General features: G+C 45.4%; 1 pseudogene and 1 gene segment (V, D, J or C); one reads left to right on the plus strand and one right to left on the minus strand.

Annotated features, from left to right (window-relative positions):
* Positions 1-2,141: 2,141 nt before the first annotated feature.
* LOC133096659 (T cell receptor beta variable 16-like) lies at positions 2,142-9,899 on the plus strand. The segment is given in 4 exon segments: positions 2,142-2,226; positions 2,333-2,620; positions 7,363-7,383; positions 9,817-9,899. Coding segments are annotated over 4 exon segments (441 nt in total).
* LOC133096933 (lymphocyte antigen 6E-like) lies at positions 6,844-7,271 on the minus strand (annotated as a pseudogene).
* Positions 9,900-22,848: the final 12,949 nt, after the last annotated feature.

The following is a 22,848-nucleotide window of genomic DNA, read 5'->3' on the forward strand; positions in this document are numbered from 1 at the left end:
TTAAGTGAAATAAGCCAGTCACAGAAGGATAGGAGCTAAAAGATTCCACTGATCCAGGAGTGAGTGGTTTCTTCTGGCTTACATCTCATCCCAGCTGCAGCCTCCTCTAATCTCTCTCATTTACACTCAGGGATTTTATTTCCCAACAGCCATACAAGGGCATCTTATATGAGTACAACTTCTGTGAAGATCCAATGCCATCAGATGGATTTACAGGAACCAACGATTTTCCAGAACTGACAGTTATTTCCGCAGAGCTTAGCATTGACTATGACCCCTGCTGAAGGCCCCAAACTCACCTAAGAAAGATACATTAGTTCAGGTCCTCTAAGAAGTGAATTAGCCAAGCCTGGGCTAATCATGCAAGGGATTTATTAGAGAAAATGCCTGTCCGGGAAAATGGGAAGGAAGCCAAGGGGGCTGGGAAAGCCATCCAGCTGTGATGCAGATCTGGCCTTGTAAGGAGAGAGGGAAGGAGGAAAGGAGGAAAGGGAGGAAAAGGGAGGAAAAGGGAGGAAAAGGGAGGAAGGAAGCAAGGAAGGAAGAAAAGTAGGTCTTAGGCTGTAATATAGTTCTAATAAAATCTTAGCAAGGCTGGGCAGGTCCTTAAGTCAAAGTAGAGCTGTAGAGCTCTGTGCCGTTGTGGCCTGCCCCTCGCCATGGGGGGGCAGGGACAACAGCTTGCTTCCCTTGGAATGATACCCCTCTGCTGTCTGAGTGGGTCCCTGGGTGGGGTGGGATGCCCTGGTCTTCTTGACTTGTCCCTCCCAGCGTGGAACCTCCACCCTATGAGCAAGCCAGAAAGAGGAAGATTCCAGAACAACTTGGCCAGTTGTTTCTGGAATAGAGAGTTCACCCTATGAGTCGGTGCTGGGTGGAGGAAGGGAGTCCAGACCTCTGGGCTGGACTGGCCAGGAACAGAGTTTCTACACTGTGGAGCTGGTGGGGGTAAGGCATGCTGGCAGCTGGCTCCTCCCCAGGAGAAACTAGAGGATCCCTGTGTTCTGGACCACGTCCACGTGGGGTAGAGCTTCTGTCACAGAGCAGGAGGGAGGGAGTCATGGCTCAGATGCCACAGACTCACGGCTCTTACTGAGATTTAGTGGATTTTCTTGAGTAACCGTTTCTCCATTTGCTGTATGCTCTTGGGACAATTTTCAGAGGCTTTAAGTGCTTGTTTCTAAATTTTCAGCAATTATGTTGTTTTCCCTGGAAATCAGGTATTCCAAGCTCCTCATGCTGCCATTCTGGAAGCGCTTCCCATCCCAATGCAACGGTTTACATAAACAGGTGGCCAGGCCCTGGGCTATAATTTGCCAACTCTTGCTCTAGCCTAATTTTGTCCCACTACAAAAGCATGGCCATTCTGGGGGTGCTGGTGAATCTTTTCTGTGGTTTCTCTCTAATGCTTGTTAGTTTCGTTCCACACAGACACATTACAGTTGAGATAAAAATTTCTTATAATCCCTATGAAGATTTCTGGAGTTCTTTGTGTAGCTTCTTCCTCTCTGGTAGTCTTCCTCACAAATTCTAGTGGCCTTTGTCCCCTCTATCTTTTAACCTCTGTCTCATCACAAAATTTACATGTTCCATTTTTCCCTCCTCACTGCGCGCAGACATTTCCCCACTTTGTCTGGTTTTAGAAGAATCACAGTCTTGTGTTGTCTGTTTTCCAATGACTGAGTACAGTTGTTTCATATATTCTACATTTTTTTTGCTTGTACACAGCAGGATTCTAAATCTAGTGGATAGATTTAGGTTTTGGTAACTGCATTTAAAAAAATAATAGGAAATCACAAACCTAATTGAAAGTAATGTGAATGAAACTGAGGGAAGAGAAATTTCCAGGACTTAGTGGATAGTCTACACAGTTAGTGTTGTCAAATGCTAGAAAGAGATCAAGCAGACAGAGAAACAAAAATAAGTTTTTGTCCTAGAAAATACATAATGTTATTCTTTAGGGGAATATTTTCATAAGAATATATAGAATGGAAATCCTCCATGAAAAAGCTGAAGATGGCATCTAAAGGAGTGATTCCTTTGTGGCAAAAGCCAACATGTCTTTATATAGAGATTATCGGGTTCTAGGAAGTGATCACGTCACAGAGAAGCTGCTTATGCGGGATGTAAGAACCTGAGAGAAAGCCACCTGCCTCTGCCCTTTTCCTGATTCTGCCATGGGCCCAAAATTCACCTGCTTCATTGTCCTTTGTCTCCTGGGTGCAGGTAAGTCCCTGTTCTGACCTTTCAGCCCCCTGCTCTAAGCTTTTCATCCATGTCATCAGACGCCCTCAAGGGCTAAGTCTCCAACTTCTGTGTGCTTTCGTCACAGGCTTCCTTGAGGCAGAAGTCAGCCAGGCTCCAGGGCACCTGGTCCAAGGGAAAGGACAGAAAGTGAAAATGTATTGTGTTCCAAGAAAAGGAGACATTTATGTTTCCTGGTATCGACAGATCCTGGCAAAAGAGTTCAAGTTCTTGGTTTCCTTCCAAAATAATGCCTTGGATGAAACAGAGATGCCCAAGGAGAGGTTTTCCGCTGAGTGCCCCCAAGGCTCACCCTGTAGCCTGGAGATCCAGCCTGCGGAGCTGCAGGATTCAGCCGTGTATCTTTGTGCCAGCAGTGATTCCACAGTGATAAATATTTGCTCATCTTAATGCACAAACTCAATCTGGGCTCAGCTCAGGAAGCAGGTGGTATAATAGGTTGAAAGGAAATAACAGAAGCCAACTAGAGCTATCTTAAGCCAAATGGAAATTTCTTACAAGACTAAATGTATATCCTATAAAACCTCAAAACAAGAGCACAGGCATTTCTCTGGAATGAAGTCCTGGAACTGTGACATGGCGGATTTGATAACTCATTTCTTTTTCCACCTTGTTGGCTCCATTTATTCTCCCTTATTATAAACTGTCTCCTCTATTTTTTTTTTTTGACAGGTAAAGAAAATGTTTATTAGTATAGGACGCTTGTGAGAGATACAAGCGGGCAGGCAAGGGAGAGCCGTGATGAAAGCTGGGTGGGCTACATTTTTATAATGTAGAAAAAGTGAGGAGGGGAAGAAGACCACCTCTTCCTCATCCTTGAGTAGACGTCAAACTTCCGTCATCAGCTCCTCCTCCACGCCAGGCAGGGAAGTTCTCTTGTCCCTACATGGTCAAACCAGGACTGTCATGGTGCAATGGAAATGGGCAAAAAGGTGGGAACATATACTAAAACGCGGTAAATCATCTCAGGTTTCAGTATAATGTCACCTTTCCCTATATTTTTGTTTTAAGTGTGCGCAGAGGAACATGTCCTAGGAATCATTAACTTACTGACATCACTGGGCAGGATGTGGGTCTCATTCCACCATTGCTTTGGGGCATGTCTTGTGCTTCTGTTGCAAGGTCTTGTTGCTAGGCAGGCCTGCTTGGTTTCCATGCTAAGCATGCCTGCTTTCTTCGGTGATCATTAACTTACAGGGGTCTCCCATACTTTTTTCTTTACTTATGATCCCTTAGTGGGAGTAACTATTAATCACCTACTTTGTCCCTTCACTCTGTCCCTATCACTACCACTGCCCCACCCTGCTGGTCTCAGTCCTTTTAGCAAAGTCTCTTGTGATTTATTTTGAGTGAATAGCACAGTGGATGCATTCTACATGGGGACTGTCAACAATAAACAAAGCAAACAAAATGCACAATGTGAAAGCAGTTGTTGCCTGGAAACTGGGCTCACCTCTTGGTAGGTGTGGAGCCAAAAGCCACAACCATGCCAAAGAGCAGGAGAAGGAAGGATGTATTGCGGGCAGCAAGTAAGGAGAACACCAGGGATCCTACCCAAAGCAGAGTCTCCCCGACAGAGACACTGGGGAAGTTTTAAGCTAAGGGTCTGTGCATATTCATGAAGGGGCTTGAGCAGAGGATTATTCAGTATAGAATCGGGGCAAAGGTTGACGGAGTCCAAGCTTGAGCTGATTGAAGTCAGAAGGGTCAACATAATCCTCCACCCATAATCCTCCTGGGGGGGGGCTTAGTTCCTTACAGAACTCAAATATATACTATTATGTATATCCCTTGAGGAGGAACTAGGACTTTGCTTCATCACTGCACTATTGTTTGACTTTCCTTTGTTCCCTTAAGATCATTGATGACCGAGACCTGTTCAAGGACAAGCATTGTGGCCAGGCTTAGATCACAGAATGGCTTAGACCAAAATGGCTTCTCTTATGTCAAGAAAGCCATTCCTGGTTCTCTTTCTCTGGGGACCCCCTAACCTATCTGCTTACACAGTGAGTTTCCAGTTTTTGCAGGGACTTTACTGAGGACTCTAGCCTGGGGAGATAGCCTCTCAGTAGCTCTGAGGAAGTGCTCTAAAGAGGTAGGGGAGGAGCAAAGATACATATGAGTTTTTTGATTGGGAAATACCGGTGGTCAAGCATACATCTTGGTAAAAGATTACTGCTAATCACAAAAGACAGACATCTCAAGTTACTGATTTTAGTGCTTTCTGTGTTTGGGAAGATGCAAGAATCAGTGGTCATTGAAATTCTCCCTTAGATCCACATCTTAACTAGGGGCCCACATCCAAAACACAGCATGCTTCCTCCTGCTTTCCGCCATCCTGAATTCGCCTCAGGGGGCACTGCAGGTGGGCGACTGCAGGGGGTTGCAATTTAATCCTTGTGGAACTGGAATGGTGGGCAGCATTTTTGTTGTTGTTTTTTGGCCTCACCGCAAGGCAGGCATGTGGGATCTTAGTTCCCCGACTAGGGATAGAACCCGTGCCCCCTGCAGTGGAAGTGCAGAGTCTTAACCACTGGACCACCAGGGAAGTCCCTGCAACGTTCTGTTTACAGGACTCCGAACTCCAGGGGTAACCAGCATTCCTGGGGGACATTCTGATTTCATCCCCTTGAATTCTTTTTCTTCCTTTGGTTTTTAATGCTGGTCTGACCCACTCAAGTGAATCTCAACATTTCCACCACCCCATGAGTCTCAACCAGACTGCTGTGATGTGCTTCTGGACCCTTCCACAAGATGCTGGCTGGGCCTGGATCTCCTTCCCCTCGTCGTCCCGCTGGATCACCCTGATTTCCCCGGGCAGACCCCTCCTCCCGTCCCTCCCTGGAGCTCTATCACTGCATTGGTGCTCAAGCCCGTGTATTGGCTGGCATCTTCCTGGTGGCAGTGACACTGAGGCTGCTGCATTCATGTGTGTCACAGGGTCCATCCTGTGCAGAGCTGCTCGCCTGCCCCTGGGACCGGGACCCGGGATATGGGCCGGAGCCCAAGCTTCCGCAGTGACCACTGTCCTGCCCTGCTGCACAGCGATGCTTGGACCCTGGACCCAGGCACGTCAGAGCTTCTGGCCAGCCCGGACCCAGCCCTGCTGCATTTGCTCCCACCACCCGGGAGATGTGACAGCCTCCTTAGGGATAAACACATCACTCTCCATAGGGCACCCAGCTGCAGCCCTCAGTTCATTGCTCCTCCTCGGCCACCAGCCCAATCAAAGCATCCCCTTGGCTTAGAACTCAGACACTCCCCCACTGCAGATGCTGGGAACCCCTGGCTTAGCCACAGACCACAGTCGGGCTTGCCGGGGGAGTAGGCGTGCAGCAGGGAGGGCTGCCGGCTCGGGGAGCAGCACCCCTGCCCTCCAGCCGGGGCGAGGCCTTCCCAGGGGAGTTCCCCCCCCCACTCCTCCCATAGGCCCTTGGGATGGATGTCTTGCTCACCCACTTACTGAGCTCCTGCCTCCACGCCCTCACCCCCCGCCGTGCTTTGTGTCCTCCTCAGCCTGACTGGCCCAGGTACCCTGTACCCAAGTCCCAGAACCCCTGGGGGGGGTCCCCTCCCCTCCCCTCCCCTCCCGCCCAACCCCATCCCTCCCTCTGCAGGGTCCTGCCTTCCAGCCAGAAGCAGGCTGACCTCCGCTGGTTTCTCTGTCCAGTCCAGTCCTGTCCGGAGGATAAACTTCCCAAACAACCCTGCCCGGCCGAGGGCAGCTAGCTGTGGACTCAGGCGACCCTCTTCCCCACTGCCTCCCAGTGGGCCTCACTGTGGTGCCCGATCGCAGGGGACCCTCGGACCCCCTACACCTGAGGCTCTGGATCTCTGCTGCCCCCTCCCCGTCGTTAGGACCCTGATGGGAGGGGCGGTCTCGGGCTCTGGGCCACACCCAGAGCGGGAAAGGGTGGGAACACTTGTGTTTATCTGAGGCACCGAAGCAGCAGGAGGGCTCCAGTGTGGCAGTGGAGGGAGGGGCCCGAGACGCAGCTGGATTTCGGGCTGGGAGCAGATTCCTGGGTCAGCAGCCTAGCCCTGGGGACAGTGACAGCCCTGTCTCCCCAAAGGCTGCCCTTGAAGTGAGTGAAATGAGGTGTGCAGAGGTGCCGGGGGAAGGGGGTTCTGTGCTGGCGCTTGGGGCTCTAGGGGCTGCGGATGCTGGACTCCTGACGCTTACTCCCATCCCCTCCCCCCGACACAGGCCGAGACCTGGCCGCACACTCACCCACGCCCGGCAGGGCACGCGGACCACACGCCTGTCCACACAGCGCATCTTCTGCACCTGCGGGCGGACAGGGCCTGGACGGGGGCAGGCCTGGGACCACGTGCCCCTCCCAGCATGTCCCTGGGACTCGACTCTGACTCCGGGACCCTCAGGCTCCGTTCCCAGGTTCCCCCTGGAAGGCTGCCCAGGAAGTAAGGGTAGCTGGCAGGGGTGTGGCTGCAGAGGGCAGGGGGAACCTAGGGGGCCCCAGGGCCTAGAGGCGGGGCTCAGCAGGTGAGGAATCAGAGGAGGAGGCTTCGAGATGCTCTTGGGTCTCGGAGGGGCTGGGCTTTCCTTCCTTCCTGAGCTTTGGGAGTCTGAGCCGGGCACAGGGTCTCGGCGGTCAGGGGCCAAATCGCAGCAGAGCCGACAGCAGGCTGAGCGGCAGCCCGAGGCCCAGCACGGTGACCCTGGCCCGCAGCCCGCCGTCGGCCGCACTGATGTTGCACGGGAAGCTCTGGCAGCAGTGGCTGCCCACGGACGCCACGCAGAGGTTGACGCTCGGGATGGGGCAGATCGGGGAGCAGCCGTTGTTCAGGGTGTAGCCAAAGTCCACCACGTTCCCGATGCCAGTGGATGCAGAGATGGTCACATAGTAGCTGTCCGTATCGGAGCGGACGGTGGGCTTCAGGCTGTACCAGTTGCTGTTCTTATTCACGCAAGAGAAGAACACCAGGGAGTGGGCTCACTCCACACCCAGGAGGGCAGCCAGCAGCACGGACAGGAAGACCTTCATTCTGGAGGGGTCTGGCATCCCGGCTGGGGTCTCACGAAGCCTGGGGTCTCATGAAGCCGCAGAAGTCAGCCTTGCTCCCCGGCGGACGCAGGTCCCCAGCCCGGCCGTGCAGGCAAGCCTGCCCCCTCTCCTCTATTTCTTAGGTTTCATAGTAGCAGATGATTCTAGATTCAGATGTCAGCCCTCCAGCCACATTGAGAAGGACCAACCTTCTCTCATGCTAGATTCCAAATCCAGAAAATAGGGGGAAAAAAAGATCCTGTTTTACTCAGAAACATGCTTTGGAAAGTACATTAGTCAAATGAGTTATTTTGAACAACATGGCAGCTGAGGGTCTGTCACTTTGACCTTATGGATCAAGGATTCCAAAGAGAGGAATTCTATAATTAGGAGCCAGGTCACCCAAGAGATGTCCATCACACATGAGGTGTGAAGGATAATCAATGCATTTGCTGGATAGGAAAATAGAAAGAATTAGAGAAGGGATCAAATCCTTAGTCTTTAGAATAATGTCAGACCAAGTGAAAACACTGGTTAATTTCTTTTTAAGGAGTTAAATCCAGGTAGCACAAAAAACATGTCAATTTTAAGTGTAACCATGTCAGACCCCACAGTCACTAATTCGTTTCTATGGAGTTGAGGGAGGAGACAGATTAATATGTTCTCAGTGGAAAAATACCTGATGTGCAGTCAACTGAAAACTGATATTCAGACAGTTGAAGAATCCTCAGGTATCTGATCCAAAGTGTAATGAGGGACAGTACATTCCACATCAGTGTAAGTGAAAGGACCTAGGGAGGTCATTGTCATGACATAGAGCAGATAGAGAATTCAAAATCCCTCTGTTAAAATTTGATGATCCATTCCTTTCACAAAACTGGTCATTTCTACACCACCTACCACTAGGCTTTTTTATACACTCTTTCTAGTCACATCTGCTCTTATTTCAGTATAAGATGAACCCAGTTGCTTTACTCCCAGAAGTCCAGATATAATTCTTCTTTTCTCCGGCAAAATTTCATTCTGACCCTTTGAAACAGAAGCTCAAAAATAAGTGCTCCTTACTATCCATTTTTGTTCCTCTCCAAATCCAGTCTTACTCTTGATCACCAACACCTTTGCTTTTGTCGCCAAAGAGTCACTCCTTTGAATGCTATCTTCAGCTTTTTAAGGGAATATTTCCATTCTTATGAAACTATTCTCCTAAACATTAAAATTATATACATGCTGGAAAAAAGACATTTCTGTTTCTCTGCCTGCCTGATTTCTTTGAAGCATTTGACAGTACTGACTATACCCTAAGCCTTGGAAATTTCTCTCAGCTTCATTTACGTCGTCTTCAATTAGGTTTCTCATTTCCTATAGATCCTTTTTTTTAAATGCAATTCTCAGAACCTAAATTTATCCAGTAAATATTCTCTTTCCCAGGATAATTCTTCTTGTTCTACTTACATTTTAACATGTAATTTAATGCATTAAGTGCTCTTTTTTTGGTTAGTTTAGCCTATTAAGAATCTCTACTCAAAAAAATTGTAAAGTGTGATCTGAGAAAACTTGCCTCACCTGAGTGTTAGGTTAAACAGGTAAGTTCTAGGACAGAGGCAGAATTTCTGGAGGAGGGTTATAGGAATGCATATAATTTTGCCTAGTCCCTGGTGATTTTTGTTCATGTGAAAGTTTGAGAACTTCTGCCAAGAGAACTTTCTAAGATCGATAGAATTGCAAACTTGTGTAGAGCTCTATCGTTTTCTTCTTGCTCTATTTTCACTCTCTTCTTTTCCCTTTTCCACTTCCTCTTATGTTTTCCTTAAACTTCAACTTCCCTAAGAGCCCTCAAGTGGGTTTGGAGCCTGTTTACATCATCCATGTAACAAAATAAACGAGACACCGAACATCTGGACCAAGGATTCCCCATCTCCTGCAGAAGGTGCCCCTGAGTCTGTGGGTGTTGTCAGGGGAGCCCAGAACCTCCATTCCTCTTGGCTGCTGTGCCTCAGAAACCATTGCTGGGAAAGCTCATCCTGCCCTGACCCTGCCATGGACACCAGCTCCTCTACTGGGTGACCGCCTGCCTCCTAGGGGAGGTGAGCTCAGGAGTGCATGAGAACTTGTGTAGAAGATGTTTTCCTGGAGCTACTGTAGGACCACTCTCGATGCCTCCATCTCCTCCCACAGGACATGCAGTCCCTGGAGTCAGTCAGACCCCATCCACTGGAGCAGAGAGATAGGACAAGGGGTGAGTCTTAGATGTGATCCAATTTCTGGTCACCTATTTGTTTACTGGTATCAACAAAATGTGGGGCTGGAAATAGAGTTTCTGATTTCCTTTCATTCCCAAACCACCGCAGCTGAGTCAGGATGCCCAAGGAACGATTCTCAGCTGAAAGACCCAATGACACCTATTCCACCCTGAAGCGCCATCCCGCGGAACTGGGGACTCAGCTGTGCATCTCTGCGCCGCGGCGGCATGCGCGACGCCGCGTGGCTGAGTCAGTTTCTCCCAGTGTGCAAGGTCCCTGGTTTCTCTTCTCCCCCTGAGCTCTAGGAAGACGCGTGAAAAGGCGCTTCCCCGTCCTCCTGCCTCAGAAGCAGCAGCTTGATTGCTGTGGCTCCAGCTGCGGCCGGTAGGAAGCCAGACCATAAACCATCTCTTAAATTATCATGATGGGCATGCTTTGGGGCTCGGGCTTCTGAAATTCCTAAAAGTAATGCAGAATTAGGCAGTCTGTGAATTGCAAGTTTAGGAATAAAGACCCCTCCCCGCCCCCCGCCAGATTCAAGTACAGAGAGACCAGATAGCTGAGGTTGGTATCTCAAAAATGCTAAGAAATTCCTTCTGAGTTTACGTCAAAGACAACTCCCCTGCAAACTCTTTCTCCATCAACGTACCCTCCGGAGGTGATGACCTCTATGTGGAACCACAGAATGCAGACTACCAGGGGTTTATAATAGTCCTTTTATCACAGGTCTGGCCCCTCCAAGACCGACAGTTCCTTAAAATGGTTAAATAGGAATAACTGAGGGAAAAGCAACCACAGTCTTCTGGAGAGGAAGGAAGACAGAGAAACTGATTAGTAACACCCCACTCAGAGATTACATAGGAAATTCAAATCTCAAATCCTGGTACAGCTGCCCAGGGGAGCATGAACTTATACTCTATGATTTCAACCCCTCAACTGCTCCCTTCTCTCTCATAAGCTCCAGATCCACAGACATATTAGGAATTCAGGAAACCTGCTTCCTAATCGCAATTCTGGCTTTTTTATTTTAAGCTGTAAGACGTCGGCAGATGCCCTCAACTCCCTGAGACTCAGTGTTCTCTTTAAAATTAGAGACTTGCACCATTTATTTGCAAGATCCATTAATCTGTTGGATCTCCAAGATCCGACATGACTATGGTTTTTTGACTCAGGATATATCTCCATTTTTTTCCCACACCTGTGACCACAGGGATTGCTGGGGAGGACATGACATGACCATCTGACAATAACTGAGAATAATTATACAGGTAGACAACACCAATCCAGAGAACATCTGCTTGGAAGGGGCATTATAGGACATCGCTACATGCCTCAACATGGATGCTGACTTGAAACGTGTTCCTGTCACAGAAAATAGTATATATTTCCTGAAGTCTCCCACACTGCTGCCAGTTGGCAGTAAAGGAGGGTGTCAGAAAGTTGACCATGTAAGGAGATCAAACACTCTGATTTACATAGCGGCCCTGATTCAGGCCTGTTGTCCTGGCATCATTATTAAGAGCACCCTATTTCACATATTAAAGGGTTCATTTTGGACAACAAATTATATGGCCATTGTACATCATGACACAAACTGCAGCATCTCTCTGCGAAAAGCAAACTGTTTATTATCGCAGTGAATTGTGTTACAGAAAATTTTACTCAGACACTTATTAAAATGATAAGGCAGACTTTATTCAGCGGAACTACAGCAATGAGGTTTTGTAGTAGGGGAGACAGATTGAGCTCAACTCAAATAAACAAGGAAAAGTGGAAATTTATAGCCAAGGAGCAGGGAGGTGGAGGGAGTCAGTAGATGGAGATTTACTAAGAGGAAACACCAGGAAACACTAAGAGGGCTTCTGGCTAAACTGAGCTACCTGAGTTCTTGCTGAAGGCAGGCCAGGATGGTCAGACATCATCTGGGAGACTGGGGGAGATGAGGAATTAGGTCAGATATCAAGGGTAGTCAGATATTGAAGGTGGGAGATTCTGGCTAACTGACTTAGCAGGATTTTTGCTAAATTTGGGCTCTTGAGGACTGCCCAAGAACGGGGCCTAGTTCAAAAAGAGGAGAATGGATTCTTGAGGTGGAGAACGGACAGAATTTTAACACTTATCTGTTGTAAGAGGTGAAGGAAAATAAAGAGACAAAGATGACCCTTAGGTTTCAAGAATAACAAGATGATCGACACATCTAGGGAGCAGAGATGAAAGAGAACATTCAGTGAAGAAATTCAGTTTGGATCATTTTGAAATTGAGGTACATTTGATGTATCCACATGGATATCCTTATAATGAAAAAAACAAAACAAAACCTATCTTTTTCCTTTTTTCATGACCAGTGGCCTCACCCACTGCTGTTCCACATTTCAAGGCTAACACACACACACATGCACACATATGTGTGGACATGCACATATGTACACACATCCATGTAAAGGCACACATCAGCTTTTCCTCCCCCCACCTTCCCCAGCAGAGGGCAGTATCAAATGGTTGCCATGGGCTCCAGGGAAGAACGAACAGGGAGTGACTTCTAATTGGTACAGGATTGTTTTTAGGGTGACGATAATGTTCCAGAACTACATGGTAGTGATGGTTGCACATCACTCAACCTAAAAAGATTCAAATATTCTAGCTTGAATTTCAGAGAAAAAGAGTATGTTTTCAAGAGATATCATTGTGAATAGGAGAATGTGTTGTCTACTTTGTATTGTGTAACAGCTTTACTGATGAACTTGTCAATCTTCTAAAAGTATAAAACATTTTACAAGCTTCTCAGTAAATGCACTCTTTCGGTGGCCTAAAAAATTAACCAACTATTGATGATTATAGTAATATAGATGGATCTCAAAATGATTACGATGATGGAAATAAGCCAGATACAGATGAATACATACTATCAATATATTTTTCTATTTATATGAAAATCCAGAAAATGCAAACACATGTATATTGACAGGAAGCAGACCAGCGATTGCCTAGGGATAGCACAGGTGGGAAGGGTTGGGAGGGAAGGATTACAACATGACACAGAGAAACCTTTTGAGGTGATGGATAAGTTCACTATCTTAATTGTGGTTATGGTTCCACATTTGCATACCTATGTGAAACTTTTTTAAGTGTGTGCAGTTTATTTGTGTGTCAGTTATACCTCAATAAAACTGTGTTTAAACTGAGGTGTGATTAACATATAACATTGTATAAGATATACAAGGTGTTGATTTGATACATTTATATATTACAATATGGCTACTGTAGTTATAACACTGTAGTGTCAAGCTAACACCTCTATCACATCACATAATTATTGTTTCTTTTTAATGATGAGAGCAATTAAAAGCTAGTCTCTTAGCAACTTTGAAGTTTATAATACTAATAACAATGGAAAGGAAATCCAAAAGTGTTTGGCAAAGTGTTTAAGCCAATAATTGACATGCTTGGAGACAGATAAGGGAAATTAAATGATATTTTATGCCCTACTTATCTCCTAAACTTACTCAGTATTTCCCAAATTAATTTTTATTATCCACCTGTCTGTAGTTTAGTCAACTTGGACCCTGTTAAGAAATGTTCCCTCAATTGAAGAGTAGGGGCACATTATCAGGGCTTTAAACGAGAGGGAATGAGGGAAAAAAGTGAGGGCTGTCTTCTGAGGTTTTAGCCATTGAAATGAATCTTTAGCCCTTTGTGTGCTTGTGGTGGAGGGGAAGTACCTGCTATTTTGTCAGAAGAGCCAACTTTGAAGGTCTGAAAGTGAAGCTTTGACCAGGTATAAGTTTCAAGTGCCAAAGGCAATTACATATATTATAGCAATTGTTCCACAGCCTTTTGAGCTGCGGAGTTGAGACATCGGAGCTGTCAGCCTCCACCAGATTATCACCATCACTCCCACCAGAACATCAGGACCAGTGCTCTTTAACGCTTCCTATTCCAACACACAGTTTACTGCTTAAATCTATGGATAACTCATCCCGATGTTTGATTGGTAACTAAGACCAGAACGAGAAGTTTGGGTTTGGAACATGCAGTAGTGAACAGGAGGGAGTGAAAAGGAATGCTAAGGCACCTGCTCCTTATCTTACCCGCTTGATTGGGCTTAAACCCAGAAAGAGGGAAGACTGATCATCAGCAGCTGATGGAACCATTCACAAGTTGCTTGGTGAGATTCTGCCCATAAGCAGAGTTGCTTTGGACCCTAAGTAACAAGAGCACCTCAGAGATGATGGGGAGATAACTCATTCACCCACCGCCCTAGAGCAGCCTGAGGATTCCTGGGTCTGGCAGCATCCAGGAAGAGTCCCTTCAGGCTAGTTGTGTGTGTTCAGTGATGGGCATTTTCGTCAATAGCACTGATGAACAATTTGGAGTATTTCCAGGAGAAATAACTGAGCTGATTAAGTGGTGATGGCACCTGAGTTCTGATTGAAGTGTACATTTGGGTAAGCCTACTGAATACCTCCCCAAATAACAGAGACCCTTTGAAGGAGGCCCTAGGATCTTGCAATTAATAAAAGAAGGCCTTAAGCCATGGTTATTTGGACACTAAAATTTACCATGATCTTATTTATTATTTGAAGCCTTGAAGCATCCTAGATGTACAGGTTACATCTCCTCCAGGGAGCCTGTACATTCTAATAGGGTGGGATTGTGCCTTATTCCTCTTTGCATCTTCCTTTCATATAATTTTCATTTACTACCACAGGGTAGGAAAGAAGGAAAGAAGAATGGAAAGAAGGAAGATCCCTCACACATAGGTATTCCATTCGTGATTGAAGAGAATAATACAAATAAATAGAAACAGGGGACAAAAGGTTTGAGAGGGAGAGTTTATGGTTTTTCTAACAACTGTTCTTTGAATTACTCACATCAAAAATTCAAGTAGAATAACAAAAGATGAGAAGAGTGAATTATAAACCATAAAATAATGTTCCCATTAAGATGCTTGAAACCCTTGCTTAGCTGAGGTGGAGACAAGAAGGAAAGTGAGTCAAATCATTTCCTATCTCTAATTTTTTTCCCAGAAATCCTGGTCTCCACTTCCCTGTCTCTCAATATGTGTACCTAAATATCCCATGTGGTCACCTCTACTCACTACCTCCACTCAGTAACAGAAAATGGAAAGATGATACAAGCCAACGAAAGAAAATAAAGGAATGAAAGATAAGAAAAAGTGGAGAGGGAAGTGGTACAAACTGTTTCAGAAGCTAAGGACCAATATTGAAGGTACTCATCTCTGAACACTATGCCCCATACTGACCCATTCTATCCAGGTTGCGTGCATAGTTAAGAAAAAAAGATGTTCCATTCAACTGATGTACAAGATTAGTTCTAGAGACAATAGGATCCACTGGAAATGGTGACCTCACAGGAAGATCCGCCTCATAAAAGGCAGCTTTGAGATCCAGCTCCATGAGCTGATGCAGTAAACACCCTTCCTGGTCCTGCCTGCAGGCTCCCCTTCCTGCCCAACCCTGCCACGGGCAGCAGACTGGAGTTCTCCATCAGTTCTGGGCTGATGGGTCAGCATCACTCGGCTTTATCTGTGGCTCTGTAGCTGTGTCTCAAATATGCCCTGGACCGCCATGTTGCCCAGAGATTTTCTGAAAGTTATTGACATTCATACAAAAAGACATAATTGCATTATGGAGTATAAAGCAAAATTCCTGTGAATTTTTAAATGAATGCAGGAGACTTCAAAGATTTTTGAGAGCTCCCCTTGGGTTGCTTCATTGTAAGGCACCCACTTCCTCTACTATTAAGACTCTGTCTCATGCAATCTCTTCTGCTCTGAGGTCCCACGAATGTTCGCATTACCCGGAACCCAAGACACCTGGTCAGGGGCAAAGTACAGGAGGCTACACTGAGATGCAGCCCAGTGAAAGAACACAGTTACGTTTACTGGTATCAGCAGCTCCTGGAGGAAGATCTGAAATTCATGATTTACCTTTAGGAAGCAAAAAATCATAGATGAGTCAAGAATGCCAGTGAAAGCTTTTTCTGCAAAATTGTCCAAAGAGGGACCAAATGTCTTAAAGATACAGCCGGTGGAGCTGGGAGACTCTCCAGTGTGTTTCTGTGCCTGCTGCTAATTCACATCAATGCAGTCATGTCCTCTCACTGCACAGACGTCCTCCAGGCCCCATCCCAGAAACACCTGTGGGCTGGGGAAGGTGACATGTTGGATTAGTTAAATCAGCTATAAAACATTTTGTGGGATGAAGATGGAAATAGGAGAGGACTAGAACATCCCAGCCCAAGCTCAGGAACTAAGACTCTGTTACCCGAAAACAGGAACATAATTTAAAACAGCATAATTTTTCATGTTAGATATTTATTGACTAATATTTCTCTTTACTTCATAACTCTATTTCAAGTTCTCTATTGCATGCTTTAAATATAGAATTTTATTTAATCACCAAGATAAGCAAAGGGAATATTTTCTTCATTTTCAACAAAAGAAAATATGGATCCAGGAGTTCACTTTTTCTTTCTCAAACTAAAAAAAAAGGGGGGGTGTGGAGATAGAGAGAGAGAATGAGAGAGAACCCAGGTCTGTCTGGCCAAAAGCATTATGCTTTTTATACCATGCTGTGCTGCTTCTTATTCTTTCTGGAATAATCCTGGTTTTGTCCCTTGCCTAGTGCCCGTGCAGGTAGGTGTGGATGCCAGGATTAAAAACAAAATATCTGTAGGATATCCCAGAGATGGTGGAAATAGAGTTGGATAAATCAGTCTGGAATTTGATAGGTCTGGTCTCCAAATATTGTGCGTTAGAAATATATCACCTCAAATTTTTAACTCAGTGAATTTTTTTTTATTCTCATCATGCAGCAAATGTTGGGCACCTACGGAACAATGTTTATTATCATTTTCTTTGATGAAACAGTTTCAGAATATCAAAAAGCAGATGAATGCAAAGTCACTTCAAATATATGTGTGCCGGGAAGTCCACGCTCACCAGGATGCAGTAGGAACCATGTGACTCTGCTGCATTTTATGCCTTTTGATTTTCTGAAACTATTTCACACACTCCAGTCCCTCCCCTCCGTGTCCTGGAGGAGGAGGACCAGAAAAACTGCTAGGAGGATGCAGGAGGGCCAGTGGCAGGGGAAGGAGTGGGAGCTCGGGGGAAGGTGGAGGGACCCCCAGAAGAAGAAGCCCCTGAGAAGACCTGAGCAGACCTGAGCAGGCCTGCAGGAAGGTTTCCAAGTGCTCACAACTCCCTTAAAATCACCTGGCATGTGCTTTAAAGGGATCCTCTTCCAAATGTATAGCTTCCAGGGGGAAAAAAAAAAAAGTAAAATGTTAGGAAGAAGGGTTCTCTGGCACTTGGGTAGTGAGGGAAAAAAGAAAAGGGGTGAAATTTAGAGTCCTGCAAAACTTAAGAGAATCACAAAATAAGAGGACTCAGAACCACCCCAAGATGAAAACTAAGCAGCAAAACTATAAATGTGTCTCCGTTTGCTAGAACAATGGGAAAGGATACCATGAAGTTGGGTATATTGTGAAACACCCCAACATCGGGAAAATGAACAAGGGGAAAGTAAAATTCATAGAATAGAGGAAACCCCCCATATCTCACCCTCTGCCCCACCCCCCAAAAACAATCATGAGTCAGAAAAATATCTGTCTACACTCCGAACAGAATTAAATAACCCAACAACGGAAAGTGGGTTAAATCCATTTCACCTGCCTTCACTAATCAAGGTCATTTGAACACTTGCATGTCCTCCAAGCAGCACGTAGCCTGGACAAGAAGATGTTTGCCTGAGTTATTGCCCAGGAACTTGGAGTCTCAGCTGCATCTAGTTCAGCAGAGCGCATTAAGGCTGGTTAGGACCACCCCCCCTCTAGCTGAGCACGCACACATGGCTGCTGGGTGACCTTTCCAACCTGCAGAGGCTCATAGCTTAGTTTGCCTGCGCAGAATGACTCCCGCACCTTTTTCCAATCACCTGTCCCCACATGCCCCACCCCCCACCTCACACCACCCTGCTTCTTTATTGGTCATCCTATGAATACCCCAGCCCCTTGCCTTTTGGTGGGGTGTGTTTGTTCTTTTCTTGGTTGCCTTGGGAAGAAACTGCTGGCAACCTTAGCATCTTAGCATTTGGCTTGCTGCACGTCAGGCAAGGCAGAGCTAGTTCGGTAACAGGAGCGGTTGAAGATAGGATTACCCACCTATAACCAGAAGTTCAAAAATTAAGAACAGAAATGGAAAAAGCAGGGAGAACATTTTTTTTTAATTGAACTCAGGAAAAGAAGGAAAGAAAAGATAATTTAGCCTTCAATTTCTTAGATAATTAAGATACCCAAGGAAGAATAAACCAGAATGGAAGCTTAGTGAGGGCATTGAAGGTAGGCAGGGAAATACCGAAGAGGATGAAAATGACAGAAGTAAAACCAGCCAGCGAGAAGGTGGGGGAATGAAAGTGAGACCTCGGTGTGAATGCAGAATGGGTCTGTTACCAAGTCTAAGCTCAAATTTTTCACTGCACCACAGGTCAATAACTAGAGAGATAAGGTTTTGGAGCAAGGAACAATTTTATTCAGAAAGCCAGCAGACCAAGAAGGTGGCAGACAAATGTCCTAAAGAACCTTCTTAATTTGGGGTAGAATTCAGGCTCCTTTTTTGCTAAGGGAAAAGGGGAAGCAGAAGGGTTTAAGATTAAAGGGTAAAGGTTGGTTGCAAACTTCTTGGAGACACCTGGCCTTTAAGGAAAGCATAATATTCTTTGCCCTTCTGTTTGCTCACTTGGGCCAGATCATAAGGCTCCTGCAAAACTTCAATTTGTTAGCTGTAATCAATTGTTAGCAGTTGTTTTTACTTTACCACTCTTATCTCTGCTTATTCACAAGGTTTCTAGGCTGAAAGCAAACTTAACTACAAATTTTATCCAAAACTAATTGGGGACCTGGTATGGGAACTTTCTTAAGGGAACTTAATGAGCAATTTAGGTACAAGCAACATTTCCCTAATGTTTAACTCTTGACCTGCAGGACTAAAGTAAATACATAGGCTAAAGAATGAGGGAGGCAGTTTCAAGGTGGTGTTAGTTTTATTCTTCTGTTACAATTCTCCACTGTCAATACCATTCCACAATCTAGTGGGAAATGGGGCAACACTCGGCTACTTCCTTCTGAATGGGGTGATGAAGGGGTGACCTGGAATGAAATTGATCAACCTGAAATTGAAAATATTCCTATGTTAGGTATCATCACTCTTGCACTCTGATCTGTGGTTTTTGAGCAACATCTTATCCCGCATTTAATGACATTGAGTAGGAGGTAGACAAGAACAACAATTAGTAAAAGGGACAGGCCAAGCTTAAAGATGCCTGAAAATATTGACTGGACCCTTTGTGGGACCCAGGAAAACAGTCCAGAAAACCAGTCTCCCCAGTGAGTTCCATTTTGATGGTCTGAAATCTGTCGTAGTAGTCTGCTGTTGAATTCTGCCAATATGAATCTCTGTACCAGAGAAAGAATTAATACAGGTATGCAGCATGTGGAATTTGTTACCATTCAGACCCCCTCCCTGCTCAGCAAGCCTATAACCTAATGCAATGTGATTTATCAAGCACAACCTTAGAGAATTTAAAGACTTTTGTAAACTAGCAAGAAAAGAAGCAGTCTCATTAGCAATGATTCCCAAGGTTTTTGGCAAATTCCTAAGGTAGGCTGTACTACACCCCACCATGGAAGAAGAGTACATCCAAAGAAATAACTGTCAGGAATGTCCCAGGGAGGACTCCAGCAACTCGGAAGGATACAGCTGGAGGGAATTAGTCCAATGAGCAGTTTCTGATGTATTGTAGATTGAAAAGGGAGTAGTAGGAATCCCTAATAGACATTGGCTTCTGTCCGTTTGTTCCATAGGCAATATATGCCCATGGCACATTTTCCTAATGACACACAAGGAAGGATCCTTCTGGGGCACAGGCTACAAAATCATTGGAAGAGAATCTCTGCAGGGCTCTCTTTTAACCAGGGATCAGTGTGATTAGTGCAGATCAGTAATGTAGTTTCTCGTTTATAGCTGAAATCACCCTCACTTTCTAGAAACTCAAAAGCATCTTTGATGAAGTAAGGAAAAGGGAGTCCTAAATAAAAACAAGGAGGTGTCACAGCCTCATTTAGTAGATGTACCAGCCGAACCCAATAGACTATTCTTCAGGTGCTCCATGGATTTCTAAACCAACACAAGGGTACACTGGAAAAATCGTAAATGGGGTGAACAAAGCGATCCCCATGATGACGAACAGAATGTGATTTGGGATAGCATACCCAGCCATGGGATAGATTAGCAGAAGAGACTATTGACTGAGAAATTCTGACTAAAGAATTCATTTTCCAAGCTGGGGAAAAGGAGGAAAGTCCCCAGAGGATAGTCAAAACACAGAACATAATGTGTTTTATTACTTATCTTTATTTGAACAGAAATCTTAGATCTTCAGAGGCTCACAAGTCCACCGTCTACTATAGTTCCCTCTAGCTTAGAGGCGCTCCTTGGTGCTTTGATGTTGTGGGTGCTGCCTTCACAGATGTGGTGGATCCACGGCTTAACCCCAGCTGCTTTCACTCATAACCACTCATAAGTGGTTAGCAAGACCTCATGTGGCCCCATCCTCTCCACTTCGCAGCCAACTGATGGTCATGTCCTTTCTCTTTCCAGCTTTTGAGGACGATGAGGTCTTTGGGTTGAATAGGGTGCAGGGGATAGGCAACCTATTGGAAACAAACTTATAAACAGAGGTTGGTATAGTGGCTATAATTTTGACATAATTAGCAGTAGTAGGTCCTTTTAAAACATCACTGGATTCTCCTGCCTGGGTAGACACCTGGAACAGCCTGCCACACAAAATTTCAAAGGGGCTTAATTTAAGCTTGCTTCTGGAATCCACTCTAACCCATAGCAGGGCAACTGGCAAGGCCTTATCCCAAGTGAAGTTAGTCTCGACATCGTTTAGCAATACTCTTTTTTTTAATGTATGATTCATTTTCTCAGCTTTTCCTGTTGATTGTGGTATCAGGATGAATGTAGTTTCTAATCAATACACAATGCTTTAGACACTTGTTGGGGTATGCTAGAGACAGCAGCATGTCCATTGTCACTTTGAAGGGTGTTAGGCAATCCAAATTAGGGAGTGATTTCCATAAGGAGGGCTTTAACTACTTCAGAGATTTTTTTTCTGTCCAGGTGGGATATGCTGTCACCCATTCTGAAAAAGGTACAAACACTAACAAGGATTTAAAATTTCAAAGTAAAGTCTATTTGCCAATCCTCGGTGGGTCAGGTTCCTTTATGTTGAGTTCCCATTTGAGGGGGCCTATCATGCAATTCTGAGTGACTTGCTGGATGCCCTTTTGCAGATTAGACCCCATTATATACTTCTGAATGCATTGTTAGGTGACATCTCTTTCATAATGGGAACTGTTATGAATGTGTCGTAACATGGTACTCAAAAGGGCCTCACAGATCAAAACCATTCCTTGTGCGTTACATTTCCAGCGTGGGGAGGTGTAATCAAAAGGGAAACCCCATGCTTTGGCCCTTTCTTTGTCCCTTTTTGAATACACTGGCTGATATTTTGAGAAATCAGTTTGTGGGAGAAGTGAGCTATCATGGCTTGGTAATCACTTTCCTTTGCTGCCTTCTTTGCTGGTTGGTCAGCTGACTGATTGCCTTTAATTATGAGTCTCACCTGGTGCTGGCCTGGGCCATGCATTATGACCACTTGTGAGGGCCTATAGACCGCTTCTAGTGGTAACAGGATTTCAGAAGCATGTTTTGTATCTTTATTTTTTGAAGCAAGAAGCTCCCTTTCCTTCCAGATTGTCCTGTACTACAGAGAACGCATAACGAAAGTCTGTGTATACTCACTCTCTTCCCTTTGGCGAGTAGGAGGGTACTTGTCAGAGCAATGATTTCTGCCTTCTGAGCCAACCTCCCCTGGGGCAGGGCTTTTTCCTCAATATTTTTTTCTAAGGTTACCTTACCCAGTGCATTGCCTACTGGTGAAAAGTTCCCACTGGTGAAAAGTTCCAAATTCGGCTCAGCCAAGGGTTGGCCTGTTAAGTCTGGTCTGCTGGAGTATACTAGCTCGATGACATGTAAGCAATCACGCTCTGAGGATTGTGTAGCATTAACTGGGAGCAATGTGGCTGGATTTAGAGCCGAAATGACCTGTGGTCTTACACTGGGATTATCTGGGAGAATGTCTTGATACTTTCCCATTCTCCCAGAAGTCAGCCAATAGTCCCCCTTTTGTTCTAGCAAACAAAGGACATGGTGAGGGACATATACCATGAAGGGGTCCATTCTTTAACTGTCTGATCTAGTTGTTTTGAGAAGTAGACAAACAGGTCAAGGAATACTTCCCAGAGCTTGAATTAATACCCCAAGACTTTCATGGACATACAATTTGAGAGGTTTCTTCAAATCTTGTAGCCCCAAGGCTGGGGCTGAGATTAACTTCATTTTTATTGTTTCAGAGGCTATTTGGCACTCTTTTAAAGCTTTTTGAGGGACTTTACTGTGAGCCCATAATTTGGGATCAAATCCGACAGAATCTTGCCATTCCCGCTTGGTTGTCTGTGAGTCTTAGGTACTCCTAAGACTACACTTGCCTGTTTTCTGCCAGGCAATAGATGTCATTGTCCTTGGGAGAGAGCAAAACCCAGATACGTGGCCTGCTGCTTACATACCTGGACCTTTCCTGGAGAGACTTTATATCCATATTCAGCCAAATAGTTCAGAGGGTTAATGATATTTTGTAGACACTTTTCATACGTGGGGTTCGCTATCAGCAACTCATCCACATGTTGCAGCAAGGACCCTTCATCTAGTGTTATGTTCTGGAGGTCTTCAGCCGGCACTTCTCCAAAAAAAGTAGGAGAATTTTTAAACCCCTGAGGTAAGACTGTCCAGCAATATTGTTGGGTTGCCCATGTTTCTGGGTCCTGCCATTCGCAGGTGAATAACTGCTGTGACTCTCTGCAGTAGGATGCAAAGAAAAAGCATCTTTCAAGTGTGAAACTGACAACCAGCCATATTCTCCCAGAATAGTTGTGAGCAGAGTGTACGAATTAGGGATCACAAGGTGCTAGATCTTGGACTGTCTCATTAATAGCCCTGAAGTCTTGAACAAAGTGACACTCTGCTGAGTTTGGCTTTTTAACTGGGAGGATAGGGGTCTTGTATGGGGGCTTGCAAGATCTAATCGGTCCCGTTTTTAAGAATCTCTCAGGAATTGGCTATATTCCCTTTTGGGCCTCTTGCATCCGAGGATATTATTTTAGATTAGGTGTCCCAGCATCCTTTCTTAATG

The sequence above is a fragment of the Eubalaena glacialis genome, chromosome 8 (genome assembly GCF_028564815.1).
Source record: "Eubalaena glacialis isolate mEubGla1 chromosome 8, mEubGla1.1.hap2.+ XY, whole genome shotgun sequence".
NCBI lineage: Eukaryota > Metazoa > Chordata > Mammalia > Artiodactyla > Balaenidae > Eubalaena > Eubalaena glacialis.